The sequence below is a fragment of the Emydura macquarii genome, unplaced genomic scaffold (genome assembly GCF_026122565.2).
Source record: "Emydura macquarii macquarii isolate MOO-44397 ecotype Brisbane River unplaced genomic scaffold, CSIRO-AGI_Emac_v2 contig_2473, whole genome shotgun sequence".
In the NCBI taxonomy this organism is placed as follows: Eukaryota; Metazoa; Chordata; order Testudines; family Chelidae; genus Emydura; species Emydura macquarii.
The window spans coordinates 19,744,016-19,765,377 of NW_027132610.1; the positions used below are offsets into that span (position 1 = coordinate 19,744,016).

The window sequence follows — 21,362 nt, forward strand, 5'->3', positions numbered from 1 at the left end:
TTTCAAAGACTGGGACTGTTCATCTTAGAAAAGAGACAACTAAGGGGTGATATGATAGAGGTCTATAAAATCATGAATGGTGTGAAGAAAGTGAATAAGGAAGTGTTATTTACCCCTTCACATAACACAAAACCTAGGGGTCGCCTAATGAAATTAATAGGCAGCAAGTTTACAACAAACATAAAGAAGTACTTCTTCACACAATGCATAGTCAACCTGTGGAACTCATTGACTGGGGACATTGTGATGGCCATAAATATAACTGGGTTACAAAAAACCTAAATAAGTTCACAGAGGATAGGTCCCTCAATGGCTATTAGCAAAGATGGTCAGGGATGCAACCCATGCTCTGGGTGCCCCTAAACCTTTGACTGCCAGAAGCTGGAACTGGACAATAGGATATGGATCACTCAATAACTGCCCTTTTCTGTTCATTTTCTGTAGGGCATCTGGGACTGGCTGCTATTGGAAGACAGGATACTGAGCTAGATGGACCATTGGCCTGACCCATTATGGCCATTCTTATGTTCTTATAATGTCAGTAAGGTACTTTTTCTCCAATGTGACATTCTACAAGTTAGAGCATGTTACCACTAGGGCTTGAGACTAAACTATTTTTTTTAAAGAAAAAAAGACTAGGGGTTTGGATGCACAAAAGGAGTTTTGTTCAACATCACAACTTTCAAGCACCTAGAAAACCACTGCAATTCACAAAGCCTGAGTGAGGCACCTAGGCTCCCTATATAACACACAGATGCCTAAGGATATGTCTACACTGCAAATAAAAACCCTTGGCTGCCCCATGCCAACTGATTTGGGATCCTGGGGCTCAGGCTGTGGGGCTGTTTAACTGCAGTGTAGACTTCCAGCCTCAGGCTACCTCTCCCACCTTAGGGTCCCAGCCCGAGCCCAGAAGTCTACACTGCAATTAAACAGCTCCACAGCCGCGCCCCACAAGTCTAAGTCAGCTGGCAGTGGCCAGCTGTGGGTGTCTAATTGTATGTAGATATACCCTTAGACTGCAATTCACAAAAGCCAGCATGCTGGGCAGGGAGCCACCAATCAAGCTAATGAAAGATGCCGATGAGAGGGGTGTGTGGTAAACCCTACCCTCTCATGGAGATAGGTACTTAAATCCAGGGTGCAGGGCAGCAGCTGTTGCACTCTGGATAAAATCACTGAGCAGGAACACTAGACCCTGAGTCTTCCACATCTTGGATGAGTGCTCTAACCACAAGGCTATAGAATCATTCCCATGCTTGTGCTCTTTCTCTCTGGCCCAAATTATTTTTTAATCATTTATCCAAAGTGCAACAGCTTCAACAGGAGAGATTGAGGGAACCCCATGAGAGTATCCCTCAGTCCAATGGGTTAGAGGTCCTTTTCAAATCTCTTCTCACCTCTAGGCAGAAGGGCATTTGAACTGAGGGAGTCCCACATCCAAGGAGAACACACTAACCATTGGGGTAAAAGTTCTGAGGATGGTCCTCCTCCACCATCCCCCAGGCTATTTTCTGTGAACTAACCCGAGGAGCCTGATCTGGTAGGCATGCTCAGAGGTTGTCTACAGGATCAGACTCTGCATGCAACTCTGGCCTGATCTACACTAGGAAATGAAGGCGGCTTAACTATGAAGCACAGGTGTGTGAAAAGTCCACACCCTCGAATGATGCAGTTAAACCGACCTAACCCGCCCCCGCTTCTCCCGAAGACAGCGCTAGGTCAATGTAACAAATCTCCTGTCATTCTAGCTACCGCCACTCAGGGAAGTGGAGCACCTACGTCAGCATAGGTAGTGTCTTCCATCAGCATAGGTAGTGTCTTCACTGAAGCACTACAGCAGCGCCGCTGTAGCATTTTAAGTGAAGACAAGTCCTTAGGCAACCAAACATCTATCTTCCTCTGGGTTGTGAATTACTTTGGGGGTTAGGCAGGAGATAGGCACCTGGATGCCTAAGGGAGATAGCAGTGTGTATGCTCAGAGGCAAAAACATAGGTGCCTAGGGAACTTTTACTGCAAAAATGTAGGCACCTACAGGGGTTAGTGGGAGTTCTGGTGCTTCACAGCGGTGCTGAAACTGGGACTTAGGTGCCTATAACAGGGACTTAGGCACCTAAATCCTTTGTTCATCCAGACCTAAGTTTCTACTATGATAGCAGCTGTGTTCTGCAGGTAAAGAGCAAGTGCCTCTTTAAGAAGTACGGTACTATACCATCCCTGCATTGGTGAACACAGGAAGACCAGAAGCAAAGAGGTCAGTCTAATACCAGAAATTACTGCTCTCACAACTGGGTGCCTATACATTCATGGACTACTGCGATAGTCACTGCTTCTTGGCCCTGCTTCTGTTACAGAGGGAACCTTTTAATAGTCTCCACAAGTGGAATGAAGATTTCATTTTTTTTTTTTAAATAAAGTTCCTTGCTATACTTTCTTCTCTACCTTAAAAATCCCTAGGATTAATTTTACAGTTACCTTCAATGGCTGGCAAACAAACGGTTTCCAGAGCCTGTAAGTAACTTTCAAAAAACGAATTACAGCTTTAAATTCTAACCTGAGATTTGTATGTAATAAATAAGCAAAACCAGAATTGTTGCTATGGCGCTTCTTTATCTGCATTGTAGACTTTACAGTAATTTCCTTTACAGAATTTGATTTCACGATACATATAAAAATGCATTGGTTATGGTAGTGAAAAAGAAAAACATCTACACACTAGAATTATCTGGAATCTTATGTAAAACTACTTTAAAACCATATCCTCATCAATCCTCTTCCTCTATCTTCGAAAACCATACAGTTACACAATGAAAGAATTTCTTACAATACCTTTTGTTTATACTGAAATAAAATGAGAATATCAAGGAAATATATTATAAACTTTACCTGTAATGCACTGAAACTGTCCATCTTCTCTTCTTATTGTAAAAGCCTCCCCTGGATTAACTTGCACCAGAATAACCTTAAAAATAAAAAGGTGTTTGAAACTGTTACATAGGAATGTGTCACATAACCCGGTGCATCCATCAGGCCAGCTTTCTTCCAGTTAATGTATACATTCCTTTCCACTGAACGCTGTTGCTATCTTCTTCACAGACAGAAATGCTTTAAGTTAACATAAAGGCACATACATGACTTAAATATAAATATTTATTGTAAAACATTTCAAAAGTTCAAAGATTAAATCAACAACTGGTTGAGGTAGTAACTTTACACAATTTACTTTCTGGATTGCTGGTGAAATTTAAAGAGGTACTTCATGTTAAATTATTCCAACTACAAATATGACCTATTAACTTGGACATTAATCAAAACATTATAGAAAGCTTCATAAAGAAGACTTATAATTCCTAATATTTGAATATTAATCATAACTGCTTGGCAAATTGCTTTCAGCATGAGGGAAATATTGTGCTATTTCCTTCCTTTCACAGTTCAAGTATGTTTATACTTTCATTAATAGATAAAGCATTATATAAATAATGACAGAGTAACAGCACCAGATGTGCAGCATCAACTGTATGTATATTTTTAATCATGAAAACTTGTTTACCCATCCTAATGTTGCAGAACCAACCGGCTTTTCTATCAACTGTATGTTACTTGATAACTGAAATAAACAGAGGAAGACTGATTTGAAACCTGCAACTTCTTCAGCCTTTCGTATTTTAATTATTAGTCCATCTTCCTGTATGGGAAAGGGTTTTATAATTACTAAAAAAACCTAATCAAAATTAAAAACAAACAAACAAAAAAGAACAGAGTGAGTATATTCCATGATTTCCTATTTGGACAGAATCTCTCTCTTGTTCAGTCTAGTTCAGACATTTGAGTCTGTTCAAACATGGTTTTTTGTTCTTTGTCTTGTGTAAACAAACTACAGTGCTATATATCTTAATACATATCATTCACTAGTGTGCCAGACATTAAAAATTAACATGGTAAGGAAAATAAATTGGGTTTGTGCTTTCTGGGTTTTTTTGTGGCTTTTTTATGATGTACTAAAGGCAGGAAAAAAATTTTAATGTTTTTTTCCTGCCTTTTTATTCACTTCAGAAATATCAAACCATGATTTACTGTTTTGCTGAACGATACCTTGGAGGACCAGAAATCGGAGAAAGAACTTTCTCAGCCTTCCACTGAAGAGGCAATGGTACTGAAACTTTCACAAAGATCTTAGCTCCCAACCGTTTGCTGGACATTTAAGTTAAGGAATAAGGTGTTAAAAAATTTTTTTAAACTGAAATTCCTTCCCAGCACAATTGCTAAAGGCTCATGTTCTTGGTACTTAAATTGTCATAGATAGACTATAAGGTCAGAAGGGACCATTATGATCATCTAGTCTGACCTCTTGCACAAGGCAGGCCACAGAACTTCACCCACCCATTCCTGTAATAAACCCCTAACCTAAGACTTAATTACTGAAGTTCTCAAATAATGATTTAAAGACTTCAAGGTACAGAGAATCCACCAGCAAGTGACCCGTGCTCCATGCTGCAGAGGAAAGCGAATCCTGCCAGCTTTCAAGCAGTGTAGAGTATTCCAAATAAGATAAAACAGACAAAGCCTGAATTTTTAACTTTAAAAAAAAATAAGAAAAAAATATTTAAAAACAATAAATAATTCTCCTCTCCCCAAAAAACTCCAAGAAAAAAACAGCCAGTCAGGTCAGCTTTTTAGACCTCACTGAGAAGAAAGAGGGTGGGGAAGAGCAAAAACATTTCTCTTCCCGTTTTGTTGATTACCTTTACAAATTAAACAAACAAAATAAAATTAAAATACAAATCACAGGTTTTATGGAGATTTAACAATGACTTTGATAGGAGTTGCTAGATGAAACTCAACACTTTTCAAAATCAGGCCACTTATTTCAATGTCTAAATACTGATTTGGCTTAAGCATCTCTTTTTTAAAAAAATCCCAGCGTATATTTTCACATATTATACAACTCTCCATTTGTCACTGGTGTTACCTGCAACTTTGAAAAACTCTCAGACTGATGGAACAAAATGGCTCCATTAAAAAAAAAAAAAAAAAAAAAAAAAAAAAAAAAAAAAGGAACATCATTTTATCAATGTGTGATAAATTAAATCTATGAATGTTTTTATATAAAATAAAAACAGCACACAGAATTCTAGAACATTTTTCATTAATATCTCTGACATTTTATATTTGAGATGGTGGGCCAAATTCTGCTCTCAGTTAATTCTACGGACTTATTCAAAATGTATATCTGTTCAACAGAGCAGAATTTGATCTGGAAAGAACAGGTTGGCATTAAGTGCCAGTCAGTAAAACATCTTGTGTATGTTGCTACACTTGTAAGAAAAAGAGTGGCAAGTGGAAGAAAATCCACTGAAGGGCTCATGCTGATCTACAATCACTGACATACACAAACAGAGTAATTTATTATTGTCTCCACTAAATTTTTTTGCAGTTAGTTTATAGATTTTAAAATTTTAACTTCAGGTTGTTTTTTTAAAACTGTTTATACATTTGTTTATAAATAATTTGAATTCCATAGTTTATTTTGTTTCATCCTCGTGAAGTCTTAGAGTCTACTCCATCCACAGCCACACCCCTTAACCTTTCCAGCTGCCTCCGACACTATTTTTTCATTCTTTGTATGGCCTATTCACCGTCACCTTTTGTGATAATACTATATTTGCCTCGTTCTTCACTTTCCTCCTATCTCTGTGACCACTCTTGCAAGGGTTGCTAACTCACTCTTCTTGTGTGTAGGCAGTACCAAAGAGTATCTTGGGATACTTTTTTCCATCTACACTTTATCGTTAGATAACCATATCTGCTCACTTGGATTTAACTACATCTCTATACAGATTAGATTTAAAAAAACAAAAACAAAAAACTAAGTTAAAAGGAAGTTATTTAGGTTGCAAAGTGAAGAACTCAAAAACTAAGAAATGCCACATTTACAGTTGACTGTGCAACCTTAGTTCTGTCCCTTTGTGTGTCCATATATACTGAGTGAGGCAGAAAAAATAGCACATTATCAAAGACTATCAAAATGCAGAAGGGGGCAGAACTAAAGTTGCATGGATGACAATAAATCTGTCATTTCCTAACTTCTGAAGACTTGATATAAACTGTTCTTTTAACAGTTTTTTTTTTTTTTTGGTATGTAAAACCCTAGGGCATTTTTCCTAAAAGGAAAAAGATAAAACAAATTCTATTATGTGTAACTGTCACCCTCCTTTGCCCTCCACAGACTTTGAACCCTGAACCTTCAGCCCTACTGTACAGACTTCTATTATTCAAGCTAAAGTACTAACAACATTAGTGGGCATCATGAGAAGACTGTTTTCTCAGACTGGGAAATGGGGTGCTGGGTTCAGTTAGTGGTTGGAGTGAGGAACTTAGCTTGATCTGTCTCTCTCTCCTCCAGCCATGGGAGTTGGGGGAGCACTGAGCTAGCCAGAATGTCTACACTAAAATTTTATAGCCAGACAGCCTGAGTCAGATGACATGGGCCAGCCACAGGTTTTTTATTGAAATGTAGACCCACTCTAAAGGTACATCTACATGGCAGCTGGGAAGCATAATTTCGAGCCCTGGTAGATGTACATGCACTAGTTTTTCCTGAGCTAAAGCCTAAGAACAGCAGAGGTGCCACAGATCAATAACCATTTTAGTTACCTAGAAAAAATATTTCAAATATTTGTTAACATTCAGAAGTTTACTTTGTGGTCCATTTACTATCCTCTCAGGGAACATAAGCTGTAACTAAGTGATAAAGGCCAGTTTCATAACAAGACTGAATCATACCATGTATTAAAAAGCTCATCTGGGTTTTTACTGAAATCACTGTTCAGACTCATGTAGCTGTTCAAGCCAAGTAAAAGAGTACTGAACACTAAGGCCCAAGGACCACATGGGTATCTAAGCTTCTCTCCTGCTACCCCAAAACCTGTTATGAAGCTTCTTTTCCATGTTAATCACCATTAGAATTTATATTTATAAGTGAAATCTGGATATCTATATAACTGCAGCAAATGAAGGTAAGATACATAAAATTGCAAAAATATTTCTTACTTTACCATTTCAATGTTAAAATCTCTTTTTATTGCAGATCAAATAGTATTAGAATAGTTATAGTGACCTAAAATCATTTGACAAAATTCTCTACGCTTTAGCTATCTAACAGAGGTGGCCAGACTGTGGCTCACGAGCTGCATGCTGCTCTTTTACAGTCAAAGTGTGGCTCACAGAGCCCACTATGCCCCTTCCCCAATTCTCTGCCTACCAGACTGGGATGGGGAGCTCGGAGCTTCTGCCCTGCAGCAGAGTGGTGGGGCTAGAGGATTCTTCCCAGTAGGGTGCGGAGCTTTGGGGGGAGGGCTCAATAAGTTTGGCCACCCCTCCTATATAGCTTTAACAATGTTTTACTTTTTTTAGAGCATCTTTCATCTGAGGATCTCAAATATTTAATTTAGACCCATTACACTCCTGTGAAATAGGCAAGTATTATCCCCATTTTGCATACAAAGAAATTAAGATAGTACTAGTGTGCAAAGAGAACACAGTGCTCAAAGTAACAGAGGAAGTCTATAGCAGAGTTTAGAATAGAAACTCAGGTCTCCTGACTCCTAGTCTTGCGTCTAAACTTCAAGATAATCTCTTTCTTCCTTGCCTGCCCTCTGTAGATCAGATCTGTGCTCCAACAGGGGCTGCATGGTTGTGGTGACACACATGCTAGAATGTCTAATCAGAGTGGGATCCAGCCACATACATGAGATTAAACGTTGAGACCTAAATTGAAAGGAAGTTTTAAACTAACAGTGAGCTGAATACTGTACTGAATTTAGATGCTGTGTCCCATCCTACATGAAGCAATATTTCATACCTACAAAATGCATTTATTGAATTTACTAGTCTCTAATTTTCTGTTCTCTATCAACATTCACCACAATATTGTCACAAATAAATTGATGATAGTGGGCATACATGCACAGTCCCGGTTAGGAAGGGTTCTCTCAGACTCTCTTAATAGCTTCCATGTCAAGGTTCTATGACCAGCGGTTCACTGTTCTCCATCTGATATTAAGCAGTGTCCCACACATATTTCACATATAATACACCCATTTTTAAAATTATAAATTCAAATATTCAAATTCTTTATCCATCACCATTCACCACAATAAATTACATAGTAATTATAATGTATGTGTAAATGAATGGTTTAATCAGATGTTCTGTGTCAGACTTCTGATCATGGGTTGAAGGGCAATGCAACAAGTCTGTCCCTCTACTGTGTTAATGTGCCTCAGCTGTAATTTTGAAGTAAAAATAATGGCAAATTACTTATCTATTAATCTGGTAACATGCAATTTTAGTTGACTATGCGTTTTAGTCAGGTGTTATTTGCAACCTCTCAACTTGGAGTACGAGTAGGCATAATTGCACTACCTTTAATCTAGTTTGCATGGGTAACAAAAACAGTGAAGTTGTGGAAGCAAAGGTTTCAGCACTTGCTAGCCTTTACCAGATATGCCTATCCATGCTACAATTACACCTTAATTTGTGATGTACATGTACCCTCAGTTTGGCCTCATTTCTCAACTCCCTCCTCTAACTCCTCAGCAGATTCCCTGCTTAGCTCTGTGTGTCAAATGAACAAATAAAGTGACACTTCGCTGCTCAATTCCCATTGCATACTTAGAAGAGAAGATGTGTTTCACTAACTCGTATTATGACACCTACTGAGTATCAAACTAGCCCCCATATGAATTAATGCCTAAGATGTGGAAAGAGCTTGACTCAATTTATCTCTGAGCCATGAGATTTCCAAGAAGAATATGCTGCCAAATTCACCTTCAGTTCTGATTTTGCTGACATCAACCTACTATAATAGTTAGAGGAAGAGAGAGTCCATCCATTTGGGGAATTTTACCTAGTTAAATTACAGAAAGGAAGGGACTTGAATAGTCAGGGTTGATTCAAAATGAGGCAGATAAATTTCGTATGAGTCAGACAACTGAGGACATACAGGCAGATATGTTTCGGATTGAAAGAGCATTAAAAATTCTTCTAGATTACTTAAACTCACTATGTATAGGGTCACCATTAGGAAAAAAAAAGGCACATGGGGGAAAGTTTACTTTCCTCAAAACCAGAATAAGGAGGAATTGGAAGCTTTGGGGACTTTTGGTATCTCCTTGATCTGTAATGGTGTTGTGATGGTTTTTTTTTGCCATTTGTTTTTTAAAGCAGGATCTGAATTATAACTCCAATTTGAAAGAGCACAGTAAATATTTCTTGGATGCTTAACCAAATTGGGAGATTAATGCTTTTTCCATATTAGGGGATCTAAAGAAATGGACCTGAGGGACAAAGTGGCCAAAGTAAAACACTGCTGCAAGTGAGAGATTGAAGCGGAAAAAGGAGAAACACACTGCAAGGGAGATCTGCCTATGTCAGGGGTGTTACCATCTTGACCAAATGGATTGTTCTGGTAAGAAAGGAGCTTTGGAGGCCAGAAGCTCATCCAAGTCTGCAGACAGGTTTAGAAGTGACCTAACTCAGCTTACAATGAATAAAGAGTACTAGAGACAGATGAAGAAAAATCTCTATATGAAGAGCCCTAATGAAAATATTTACTTTCTCTCATCCAGCATTGTTTTGTAGGTAGAATCGTATAATTGACAAACAATGGTGCTCATTCATGCCTTAAAATTCCCTTCAAAGGTTCTGTCTTGATGAGCAAAAAGGCTGTGGTTTTTCAAATGTGTTAGCTTAACACAACTGAAAAGTCCCATTAAGATGCCGGCTAACATATCTGTTAGCTTAGGAAAGCCTCTTAGCAAAAGATGATGGAAAAGCCCCGTTAAATCGACTGAGCTAACACAATTGAAAATCACACCTTTGTTGCCAGTTAAGACATACCCCAAAATGGACTACTTTACCTCAGTATCCACCATACCTACAGCAAGACACATACAGTATCCACCATATCTACAGCAGGACAGTTGCATTAACAAGCTGCTAGGCTCAGAACACCTTCAACTACTAAAAGAGAAAGAAAGCAGCATAAGATTGATGAAACCAAAGGGCTGTACATACACTTGAGCAGTTGAGGCAACTTTTTCTCAGATGCTCTTGGCCTCCTGGCCATTTAAGGGAAAAAATAGAATAAACCAGAATCACGGGTCATCTTTGTATAAAGTACTGTCTGTCAGCTAAAGAGGTGAAAACCCTGCAACTCACAGGAACTTAAGTGAGCAAGAAAGAATAAAATGTAGACTTTACTATGAAGCATCACATACCAAAAGTTGCTAATCCAGGCGTTGGTAGGGGAGAGGGGGAGGAAGAAGAGGGCAAGGGCGAAGAGAAGAGAAGTGAACAAATTGATTCACCATGTCACTCCAGTTTTATGGCAGCGTCATGTCATAGTTAAGATTGCACTGAAAGCAGAGATTAAACTTCTTTCTGGGGTTATTTAAAAAAAATGCAGACCTTACCTTCCACTGACATAAAACTGGAATCACAGTACTGAATCAAGCCTTTTTCTTCAGTAAAATATCTAAAATGTAAGGATTAGCTATTTAGCATAGGACACTTCATAGTAAAGCATATTTTCCTTTTTTTTGCTTCCCAGAGTACCCTGTGCAAGGGGAGCTCTCTGAATCAGACCCAAAGGATCAAAAACAAGAGTCTAGCCAGCCAAAAGAGTTGAAGACAGTTGATGAACTCTTGAAAACAACTAAGCCATCTACAATGACCAACTTTTTTTTTCTCCATCAGCTTGCAGAAAGATATATATCTACCACCTGTAAAGCTGCAGAGATATTTGAAAAAAGCCTATACAAAATAAAATTTAGAGGTTAACTCTGAGCAGTTTGAATTCAACTATATCAGGAAAAGTATCACAACAAATGGTCAAAAGCATTCAAATGTTCAAATAGTCAAAAGCAGTGAGACCCACAGTTAAGGCTACACCTGTAACCTTCCCCTTCCTATTGTGCACAGGCAGAAAAGCACTTCCTGGGCTCAGCAAGGTGCACTGAAGAGCGAGTTCCTTGCATATGGAGGTTAAACTGGAATCTTAATATTATTTGAATTTTGTTTTTATTAGGTTACTCTTATTTTGTAATAGATTTATTTTAAAAAGGGCAAAGTTGAAATATGATGACCATACTAAAGGCCTAACAACTTAAGACAACATAAACCAATATCAAGGGACACAACTATGATTTAGCCCAATTTTGTTTACAGGTTTGGTATTCATAGCAACATCTTCAAAATCCTTTACAATAGGCCATGTATCTAAAATACTAAGACAGAAAGTGATTATACAATTATTATACAATAAAAACCTATATATATTGACTTGTCTCTGCAGTTAAAAGCTTTAATAAAGTAGTCAGTGTCGATATAGAGTAACACATTTTAAAGATAGCTTAGACTTCTGAAGAGTCTATATTGTTGAGTTCCAACCAGCAACATTTCACTTTCAAAAACTGTGTCTTTATATTTACTGAGGTAGAAGACAAAATGAAAATCCAAAAGACAGTGAACATTTTTGCACTTGTATCAATTAAAGAGGACATCATAATTGCTGTCAGATCTCTGGTCTAACAGAGCCCTCCAAAATCAAAAGATCAGCAGCCTTTTGAAGAGAAAACTAATAGTTTGTGAATCCAGGCGCTAAATCTGAGTAAACTAAACACATCACTAATCCTTATTTCATGCCCTACAGTATTGCTCATAACACAAGTGTACATGTGAATAGTTGGCACCATCCCTGCTCTCTCCACAAACTAGCACCCTAAGTCATCATGAGAACAAGAAATCTTTAAGAGTTGTAATTTAGTTTTGGTGGATGAGGTATTTTCAAAGTAGAAATTATTTTTATATATGACAGGGAGAGAGAGGGAATGAGTCAGTTTTGGGATGTTCAGACATGACATGTCCTTATAAAATTGGCTAAATTCATTCTTAGAAATTTTTAATTTTTTGTTTTTAGGATCAAGTTACACCTTGGGATGAATTTTTACAGGCAAGTTATAAATCTGGAATGGAAAAGCTGATACACCTGTTACAATAAAAGGCACAGACAAAACAATGTGGTCTTTAATAGTAATGTGTAAACTCAAATTCTGGCATCATTATTAAAATTACTGGAATATGTGCTGTAGTAGGTATAGGGCAATAAAAATTACAGTATTTCTTACTTAAGGAAAGAAACCAGAAAATATTCTGTTTTATTGCATTAACTTTGCTTATGACTGAAGTCACAATGCTGTGAAGAAATATATTTTGCTGTAACCCAGCTCCATGGCATGAGATGCTCAAATGAAAGATACAATAAGGTAAGAGGTACAGTTACTGTATAACAGGACTGATCACAAATGGGAACAAATCACAGTGCTATTGAAAAGCAGAGCTCTATTTTTTTTTAAACAGGCTGACTAGCTGCAACTGCAAAAGGTAAAATGGATCAATATGTCTCTAGAGCTCTGAAACCACAATTTAAAAAGACAAGTCATGACCAATGTTTGCAAAAGCAGAAAAGAACGTTCCTCTTCTAGGCATTTTATTGCAAAAGTGGAGATAAGGGCTACATTATTTTTTTAATATGAAAGCCTCTAAATTAAGTATTTAATTAATACAGTTGCTGCATAACTGGCAAACAGCTGTCAACAGAAAAGAAAAGATGATGGAAAATATTTTGTATGTAAATTGCATCATCTTTTAATATACTAGTAAAACTGCATCAGTGTAAAAAATGGGATTCTACAGGGCTTTGTCTAAAAATGCTGCAAATGTAATTAGCTCAGCAATATTAATTAGAAGTATTTTAGGCAGACAGTGCAAATGTAAATTGATTTTAAAATAGTTTACAAATTAAAACACAGCTATAGCTAATGTGCTTAGTGATTCCAACTGTAAAGATTTTTAAAATGCTCCACTTATCCTGCTTAACGGGTGATATAGCCAATTCCTCTGTAAAATGCACATAGTGCATCTTTAATAGTCTTGTCTGTGATAAGATGAAATACCAGATTTGGTTTCTTTGTTTGATCTTGGGGAAAAAACATAATACAAACACACCTCCTTGCAAAGCCATGGTTTACACTCATAGTCATCAATGGCATGTATACATAACAAATAATTTTTCCCATTGTGAAAACCAACTAACAGCTCCAATCAAGATGTTAATTACTGACATGCTTAATCTAGTAAACCATTCAAAAGCCTTAGCACTTCACTTACTGTGGCTCGCATCCTTTTATTTCTCTCATTCAACTGGTGCTACCACAGTGACAAAGGGTGAAAGAAGATTCAACAGTCACCACTCCGGATGTTCCAATCTGTTCCATTCACTAAAAACTGAGGTTATCTTCATTGATGTGCCAGTCATTGGCCTCCTTCTATTTAACAGAGCAACCTAACCTAAACTCCATTCCTGACAGTATCTCCCTTTATCTCTTTCTATAGCCGTGCATCCATAAGGCATGTAGAAGCAGGATGTTAAAGGTATGACCAATTATCAGAATAGTCAGCAATACCTACCTCAAGCCTCGCTTCCTATCAAATTAGCCAATGTACAGTGAGCTTCCTGCTGTACACGAATGTATCATGTCACCATAGCAACTAAATCAACAAATAGCTGCAGCAGCATCTGCTTCTGGATCATATAACGTCAGTCAACAGAAGGTTAGGATTTAAGAGAGCAAAGCTTCCAAATATATTCCATTTTAGAGTCATATTTTTAATTTAGCCTTCTGATTCCGAGATAGACTCTGCTAGCTGGGAATGCACCAACTTCTGACTCTGCGTCTGGATATATGATGCAGTGGGTGGCTTCAGTTTGCAAACAAACGAACAGAAATAAAGCAGTTTATTAGAGGATGAGCTGCATGGCAGAAAATTAATCACTATCCAGCTGCTAAGCACTTCATCACACTATTCTCATATACTCTATATTTTTATGCATAATGTTAGATGTTTAATATTTTCTTTTGTCATTTTTCATTCCTTCAACTGTCTCCTAATTTTGCTTGAACATTTTTATTTATGTATGTTTATTTTAAATGCTATAATGTACAGAAACAGAGCTGCATATTTAAGAAATGTAATCAGGGTGGGAAAACACAGTGTCCCTCTTCTTCCGACACCTCTCTTTGTATTTCTCCCCACTTAAGTCTAGATCTTCTAAATTCAAATTAGCCATTACTGTCACTAACAAGATCCTGTCTCTGTCACCTTTGATCTCTATGGTAATTTGGGTCCACTGTCTCTCTGGCCTATTTACAGACATTTGGTTATGGTGATATCCTGATGCAGTATATTTGAACAAACTGATTCAAATAGCACATACACACGAAGCTGGATTTAAGATTTTTAACTCCAGGACTGTAAGTACTAGGGGGTCAAAATGTCTTCAAGAAGATGTCACAACCACCAGCTATCTGGGACATGATAATATTAGATTCAGACATTCTGATAATTTCCAAGTTTTTTATATTTCAGGCAATATTTTAATCATTAACTCCCTCAAAGCTGATAAATATGTAATGAATATTTATGAATCAGAAGACCAAGACTACGATAAGCTAAAACAAAACAAATAGCTTCACGGTTGTTTAATGTCAAGAGCTAGAAATATGGTATGAACTACACACAATTTCTTTTTAACTAAAAGTTGTCCAGGACAAAAGCTTCAGTACATCATGAATACTTTTTTTTAAATGCTCAGTTTTAGGATTTAAAGGGTCTGGCCTTCCATCCACATGCACAGAATTCAGCTTAAAAGGAAATTATTGGGTCAAAATTGGCCCATAGATTTTGGTTTAAAAAACAAAAACACAAGGGCATTTGTATGGTCCAATGAATATAAATCTGGACTGAGTCAAGAGACCAGAATTCTGTTGCCATCTCTCACTGACATGCTGTGTAATTTTGTGCATGTCACTTCACCTGTTTGTGCCAAAGTTTTATCATCTGTAAAACTTAAATAATTATATTTGCATTTCTGGTCCTCTGAAGTCTAAAGATAAAACCACAACGTATGACCTAAATATTATCTATTAGGAACACAGGAATAGCCAGAGTAGATCATGTTACTGGTCCATCTCCTGCAACCAGTCCCTGACAAGTGATCAGGACAAGATGATTCAAAGAAAATTCCACAAAATCCTGCAGAACACAGTTACAGGATAACCTCTGCCAAAGAAAATTTCATTCTAATCCCCAATGGTAAGGGGACTGACTTACAACTTAAAGCATGAGGGCTTATTTCTGTTTTAAAACTTTGTTTTTTTAAAGTAATAAAAAATATAAACATAAGACCAATAGAAATATTTTCATGATTTAAAAAATATTCTAATAGAAATAATATTTTAAATAAGTAACTCTCCTTTTGTAGTATCTAGAGTCAAAGCACTGTGACATTAATACAAAAGAAAAGCACAAATAATGAAGTTGGGTTTTTTTAAATGTTCACTTTCAATCATTTAAGGTTTATAAGAAATGAAGGAATGGATTTGTTAAAAATGCATTTAACTTGACAGAGTCTTTTAATAAAGGTAGGAGTTGCACGTGAACACGGATAGTGGAACAGAACCCTTAAAAAATCCTAATAATGATTTTAATTAATAGCTTTGACATTCTTATCTGCCTCAGGTTCTCTTTAAAAAGTTTTCTATTTTTAGAAAATTAACTTCCTATTCTTCAAACCTTTTATTCCTTCCATTCGCCCTCAACTTTTCCTCCATCTTTCCCCCCAGAAACATTATTTTGTATTTTAAAACTCAGGATGTGATACAGGGAAAAGGAAAACTTAGTAAAAATATCAGTAAAAATTGGAGAATAAGATTTATCACATTGTGGAACAATCTCTTCCGGGAAGTGGTAGATCACCAATCTTTGAGACCTTTACAGCTAATCCGAACACAAAAGCAGTGGAAAATTTACAATAGGGCGGCAGTTCCCAAATGGAACCTCTGAACTGACAAGTCGTATTTGCAACCTCTTGTTTCCAGCTGCTTCTACAGGTGTCCAACCCTTTCACTGTATTCATTTGTGCTGACTGATGATCTCACAGTGCTTGAAGAGTAAACATTTACTGACTTTATTAGATCTGTCAGCTGCCTTTGATACCAATGGCAAAGTAATTACTGGGATGCTTGCTGACACTAGTGGGAATGTATGGGTTGCTTGGGAGGTTCCATTCATTCTTTTCTAGAAGAATGGTTTTGAGCAATTGTTCTTCTACCTCAATAGCTCTGTCATGCAGGATATCAAAGGGGTCAACTTTGTTCCCAGTTCAGGAGCCGATTACTTGAAGGATCATTTCTCTCAGGGCTATAATGTCACAGTCCAAATCAGCTGAGGTGCTCAAGCTAGAGTTCCCTCTATTTGAACAAGAGGATCTACTAGCAAAGCTTTCCATATGACAGTTTCTTGACTTTGGAATACATGTTCCACCTTGGCCCTCCAAAGCCCAGATTTGTTAACCTTCTGGCATACTGCCCAGCCCATCTTTTCTTGCAAACATTTTGTGTGGGGTTGAGACTAAAGGATGATTCTGTGGGGTCCTATGTTATGATTGGATAGAGGGTCTTCAATTTTTCTTTTTTGAAAAAAAATCTGTAAATTGGAATTTGTGTAAAAAGAAATTTAAATGAAAAATTAATACGGGTACATTTTAGAATCTTTAATGTATTTATAATTTAAGAGTTGCAGATAGCCGCTAGGGAAAAAATAGAATCCTGAATGTCTGTAAAAGGAGCTGAAAATAAGGGTGAACCAGCCTATTACTTCAGTCAAGGGTTACCATCACATAAAAGAGTAAGACTTTAAGAAGCTAAAATTAACTAAAAACTTTCCTAATGTTATTTTTCCAGGTAAGTATTACTTGTAGTTGCTACAATGAAATTATGCGATTGTGAATAAGGGAAGCAGTCCATTACATTCTATTAAGATGTGGGCAAACTATTAAAAAGTTTTAGAACCTCTGCTATAGGACATTAATTTATTATTAATTAATCAATTAAATTCATTATTATTATTATGAGGAGGAGGAGGAGGCTTGGCAGAATTCAATTTTATTATATAATTTCAGTAGATAAAATCTATGTTTATTTTAAGCATATTTCCCATTTTTATTGAGTTGAATTTTCACAGTTGAGGAAAATTGAGGGGATAAGACAATGTGGGGGAGGGGGTGTCCAATAATAATTATTTAATGACAACTTATCTGACATTAAAAAGCTAAAGCTTTATAACCATTAACACACAAATTGTCAACATTGCACATGTGGAAATATACAACATAAATATCCTTAAATCAAACTCTAATAAGTTCCCAAGCAGCATTTTCCATACTTTGCCTATCTGTAAATTTCAATTATCGATGGAAATACTTTTATTTGTTTGTCTTTGTATGGTAAAATCAATGCTAACTGACATTTACTGATAAAAATCTAATCCTTCTATGACAAATTATTTTTTATCATCATAGCACCTATGAGCCCTAGCCATGGACCTGGACCCCATTGTGCTAGGTGCTATATTAACAGAACAAAAAGACAGTCCCTGCCCCAAAAAGCTTACAATCTAAATGGACAAGGCAGACACATGGTGGGGAAATGTGTAGAACACACAAAGTGAACAATGTGATGGTGACAAATGTCATGTTAGTTCCACAATTTTTTAAGGAGAGGGCTTCGTTAGGAGAGGATCAGCTAAATGGAAAGGAAGAAGGTGAGGAGGACAGGGCAGGTGAGAAGAAGGTAAAATGGGCAAGTGTGGAGTGAAGCTGAGATATGAGAACTATGAGGGAGGGATGGAACAAACAGCCAATTAGCACAGGGAAGAGAAAGTTCAGTCAAAGCAACAGAATGTTCTTGGTATGCTTGTGGCTGTTTCTGCCCGTACTGGCTGCAGACTCTGGCTGACTCTTCTTAAGCCCACATGGTGGGGAGAGGCACTGCCTGGGTGCAAGAGCCCCCAGAATGTGCGTGTGGATATCTCCTTGCAGAGTTCTGGGTCCAGTGGGGTACTGGGAAGAAGTGTGGCCCCAGCTGGGCCCAATTTTCCCTCCTCCCCCAATGCAACAGTCCTTGCTTTGGCTGCTTGTGGCTCTGCCAGCCTGGAGACTCTGGCATAATTCTGCATTGACAGGAGAATGGTTTAGGAGACCTCAAATTCTTTGAAAGATGAATTGGGGGAAAAAAGTAGCTAAGCAATATTATTTTTAAACTACTGGTAATTCAAGAGCTCTGACTATTTCATATTGCTGAAAAGAACTGTTTAAACACAATTTAATTGTTATATTCATACATACAAATATCAATGTGGTGGAAACTGTATTTTTAAAAGCTGTTTTTTAAAATTTAAACCAGATTTTTTTGTATTTACATAGAATCATAGAAGTGTGGGACTGGAAAGGACTTCAATAGGCCATCTAGTCGATCAGGAATACCTAATAGCTAGACCATTCCTGACATTGTCTAACCTGTTCTTAAAAAGCACCAGTGATGGAGATTCCTTAACCTCCCAAGGCAATTTGTTCCAGTGCTTAACTATTACAGTTAAGAAGCTTTTCCTAATGTCCATCCTAAACCACCCTTGCTGCAATTTAAGCCTATTGCTTCTTGTCTGATCTTCAGAGATTAAGGAGAATAATTTTTCACCCTTTTTGTTGTAACAGCCTTTTATGTACTTGCAACTTATCATGTCTGCCCTGAGTCTTCTCTTTCTAGACTAAACAAACCCAATTTTTTCAATTTTTCCTTATAGCTCATGTTTTCTAGACCTTTAATCATTTTTGCTGCTCTTCTCTGGATTTTCTCCAATTTGTCCACATCTTTCCTGAAATGTGACACCCTGAACTGGACACAATACTCCAGCTGAGTCCTTATCAGTGTGGAATAGAGAGAAAGAATTACTTCTGGTGTCTTGCTTACAATACTCCTGTTAATACATCCTAGAATGACATTTACTTTTTTTGCAGCAGTGTTACACTGTTGACTCCTATTTAGCTTGTGATCCACTACAACCCACAGATACCTTTCCGTAGCATTCCTTCCTAGGTAGTCATTTCCCAGTTTGTGTGTGGGAAATTGATTGTTCCTTTCTAAATGGAGTACTTTGAATTTTTCCTTATTGAATTTCATCTTTTTTCCTTCAGACCATTTCTCCAGTTTGTTCAGATCATTTTGAATTTTAATCCTATCCTCGAAAGCACTTGCAACCCCTCCCAGCTTGGTATCATCCTCGAACTTTATAAGTGTACTCTCTAGGCCATTATCTAAATAATTTATGGAGATATTGAACAGAACTGGAAGCAGGACAGATTCCTGCGGAATCCCACTCAATATGCCCTTGCAGCTTGAGTGTGAATCACTAATAACTATTCTCTGGGAACGGTTTTCCAACCAGTTATGCACTCAACTTGTATCATTAGAATCACAGAAGATTAGGGTTGGAAGGGACCTCAGGAGGTTATCTATTCCAACCCCCAAGTAGTAATAGCTCCATCTAGGTTATATTTCCCTAGCTAGCTCTTTACTTTTTTCCCATGTTACATGTGGCTAGTTTTTTACTTTCTTCCCATTTTATAGGCTTAAATTTTTAGAGTGGTTGTTTTGCAGGAACATTCTAGGGTTGATGCCCATCCAAAAATCAAGCAATGAGATGAAGTGCTTTAGGTTGGGATGCTTGATTTTGCCCTTCTCCAAGGTCAAGGAATTGGGAAAGCTTGGATGCTGATGAGAGGAAGAGATGATACTAAAAGACGATTTGGGAACCAAAACTGCCTGAGCCAAGTGGGGATATGAGGATGACTCATGCTTTGCCCTGTCCTGTCAAATTTTCCATAGGACTTGAGCTAGGAGCAATAAGAAAGGAAAGGCATAGCTCAGATGTCCTGACCAGGAGGCAAGGAGAACAGATCCCAGATTCCCACAGAATGAAGATACTGTTCACTACTGAACCATGCAGCTCCCACTGGTGGTTGATGGTGAAATGCCTGCTAATGGTATATGCCAATGCTTTCTAAGTTCCTGGAAGGTAAGTTGCTGAAAGTGTGATTCCATTTCTGATATGCCAATTCCATAGGGTAACTGCTTCTACATACAGGGGAATGGATCTTGATCTTCCTTGGTTGTCAATATAAAGGACGGTTGTCATACTGTCTTACATTTTGACAATCTGGTGGAACCGTACAAATTGCAGAAAGGCCTTGCAAGCTTCTCAGACTCCCTGAAGTTCTAGAACATTGATATGCATCCTGGCTTCTTGGGGCGTCCAAGTGCCTGTGCCATATGGCTGCCGACGTGGGCTCCCAGCCGAAGAGGGATTCATCTGGAATGATCATTCTTTCCAGTGAGGGGAATAGGATGGGAACGCCCACACGTATTTGACGAGGATCCTTCCACTATATTAGAGATGACCTTACTCTGGAATGAATTGTCACTAAGATAGTCATGCTGTTTGATTGATGACTACACTATTTGGAGCCACGCCTGTAGGCAACGTAAGTGGAGTCTGGCAGATGGGTTAACGTAAGTGCATGAAGCCATATGTCACAGAAGGGAAAGACAAGTTCTGACTGGTGCTCAACAGTTGCACGTAACCTGGTTTATCATGGCCTGAAACCTAATCCTTAGTAGATCAGCTCTTGCTCTGACTGAATCCATGGTCACCTCTATGAAGTCTATAGTTCTTGTCAAAATGAGGGTAGACTTTTCCAAGTTTACACTGACTCCTAGAAAGGATAGGAGCTGGAGCATTAATGAGGTTAACATGTATACCTCTGACACGTCCTAGCAATGAGAAGCCAGTCATTCAGATGAGGAAAGACAGAGAAGCCATTCCATCTGAAATGAGCTGCTACTACCAGGAGAACTTTGGTAAAGACCTGGTGGGATAGGAGGGTGGCATGGCTGACTGGAGCACCCTGTATTGAAAGTGGTCAGGGCCCACCATGAATCTGAGAAACCATGTTTGGGCAGGGTGAATGGCCACGTGGAAGTATGTGTCCTTCAAATCAAGAGTTGTAAACTGAATATCCTTTTCCAGAGATGGGATTATGGATGCCAGTGTAACCATGTGAAATTTCAATTTGTGAATAAAGTGGTTGAGATTGTGGAGATCGAGAATGGGTCTCCAACCGCTCTTATTTGGGGCACTGGGATGTACGACAAGTAAAAACCTTTTCTCTAGTGTTGGAGAGGTACCCATTCTACTGCTCTTCAGTAGAGGAGGGAATCCACTTTCTGCCTAATAATCCCCTCATGAGAATAGTTCCTGATGAGGGGTGGAAAGATAGATTTGGAAGAGATAGGGAAGTAAACTCTATGACACAGATAGATTGGATGATGTCTAATATCCA

General features: G+C 37.9%; 1 protein-coding gene across 4 annotated transcripts in view; it reads right to left on the minus strand.

Moving 5' to 3' along the window:
* The window catches only part of FNDC3A (fibronectin type III domain containing 3A), a 194,057-nt gene that overhangs the window by 113,163 nt on the left and 59,532 nt on the right, over positions 1 to 21,362 (minus strand). For all 4 annotated transcript variants that reach the window (XM_067563102.1, XM_067563103.1, XM_067563099.1 and 1 more), the window contains one exon: positions 2,888 to 2,963. In XM_067563102.1, coding sequence (XP_067419203.1) covers positions 2,888 to 2,963 — 76 coding nt within the window. The remainder of the gene's footprint in view (positions 1 to 2,887; positions 2,964 to 21,362) is intronic.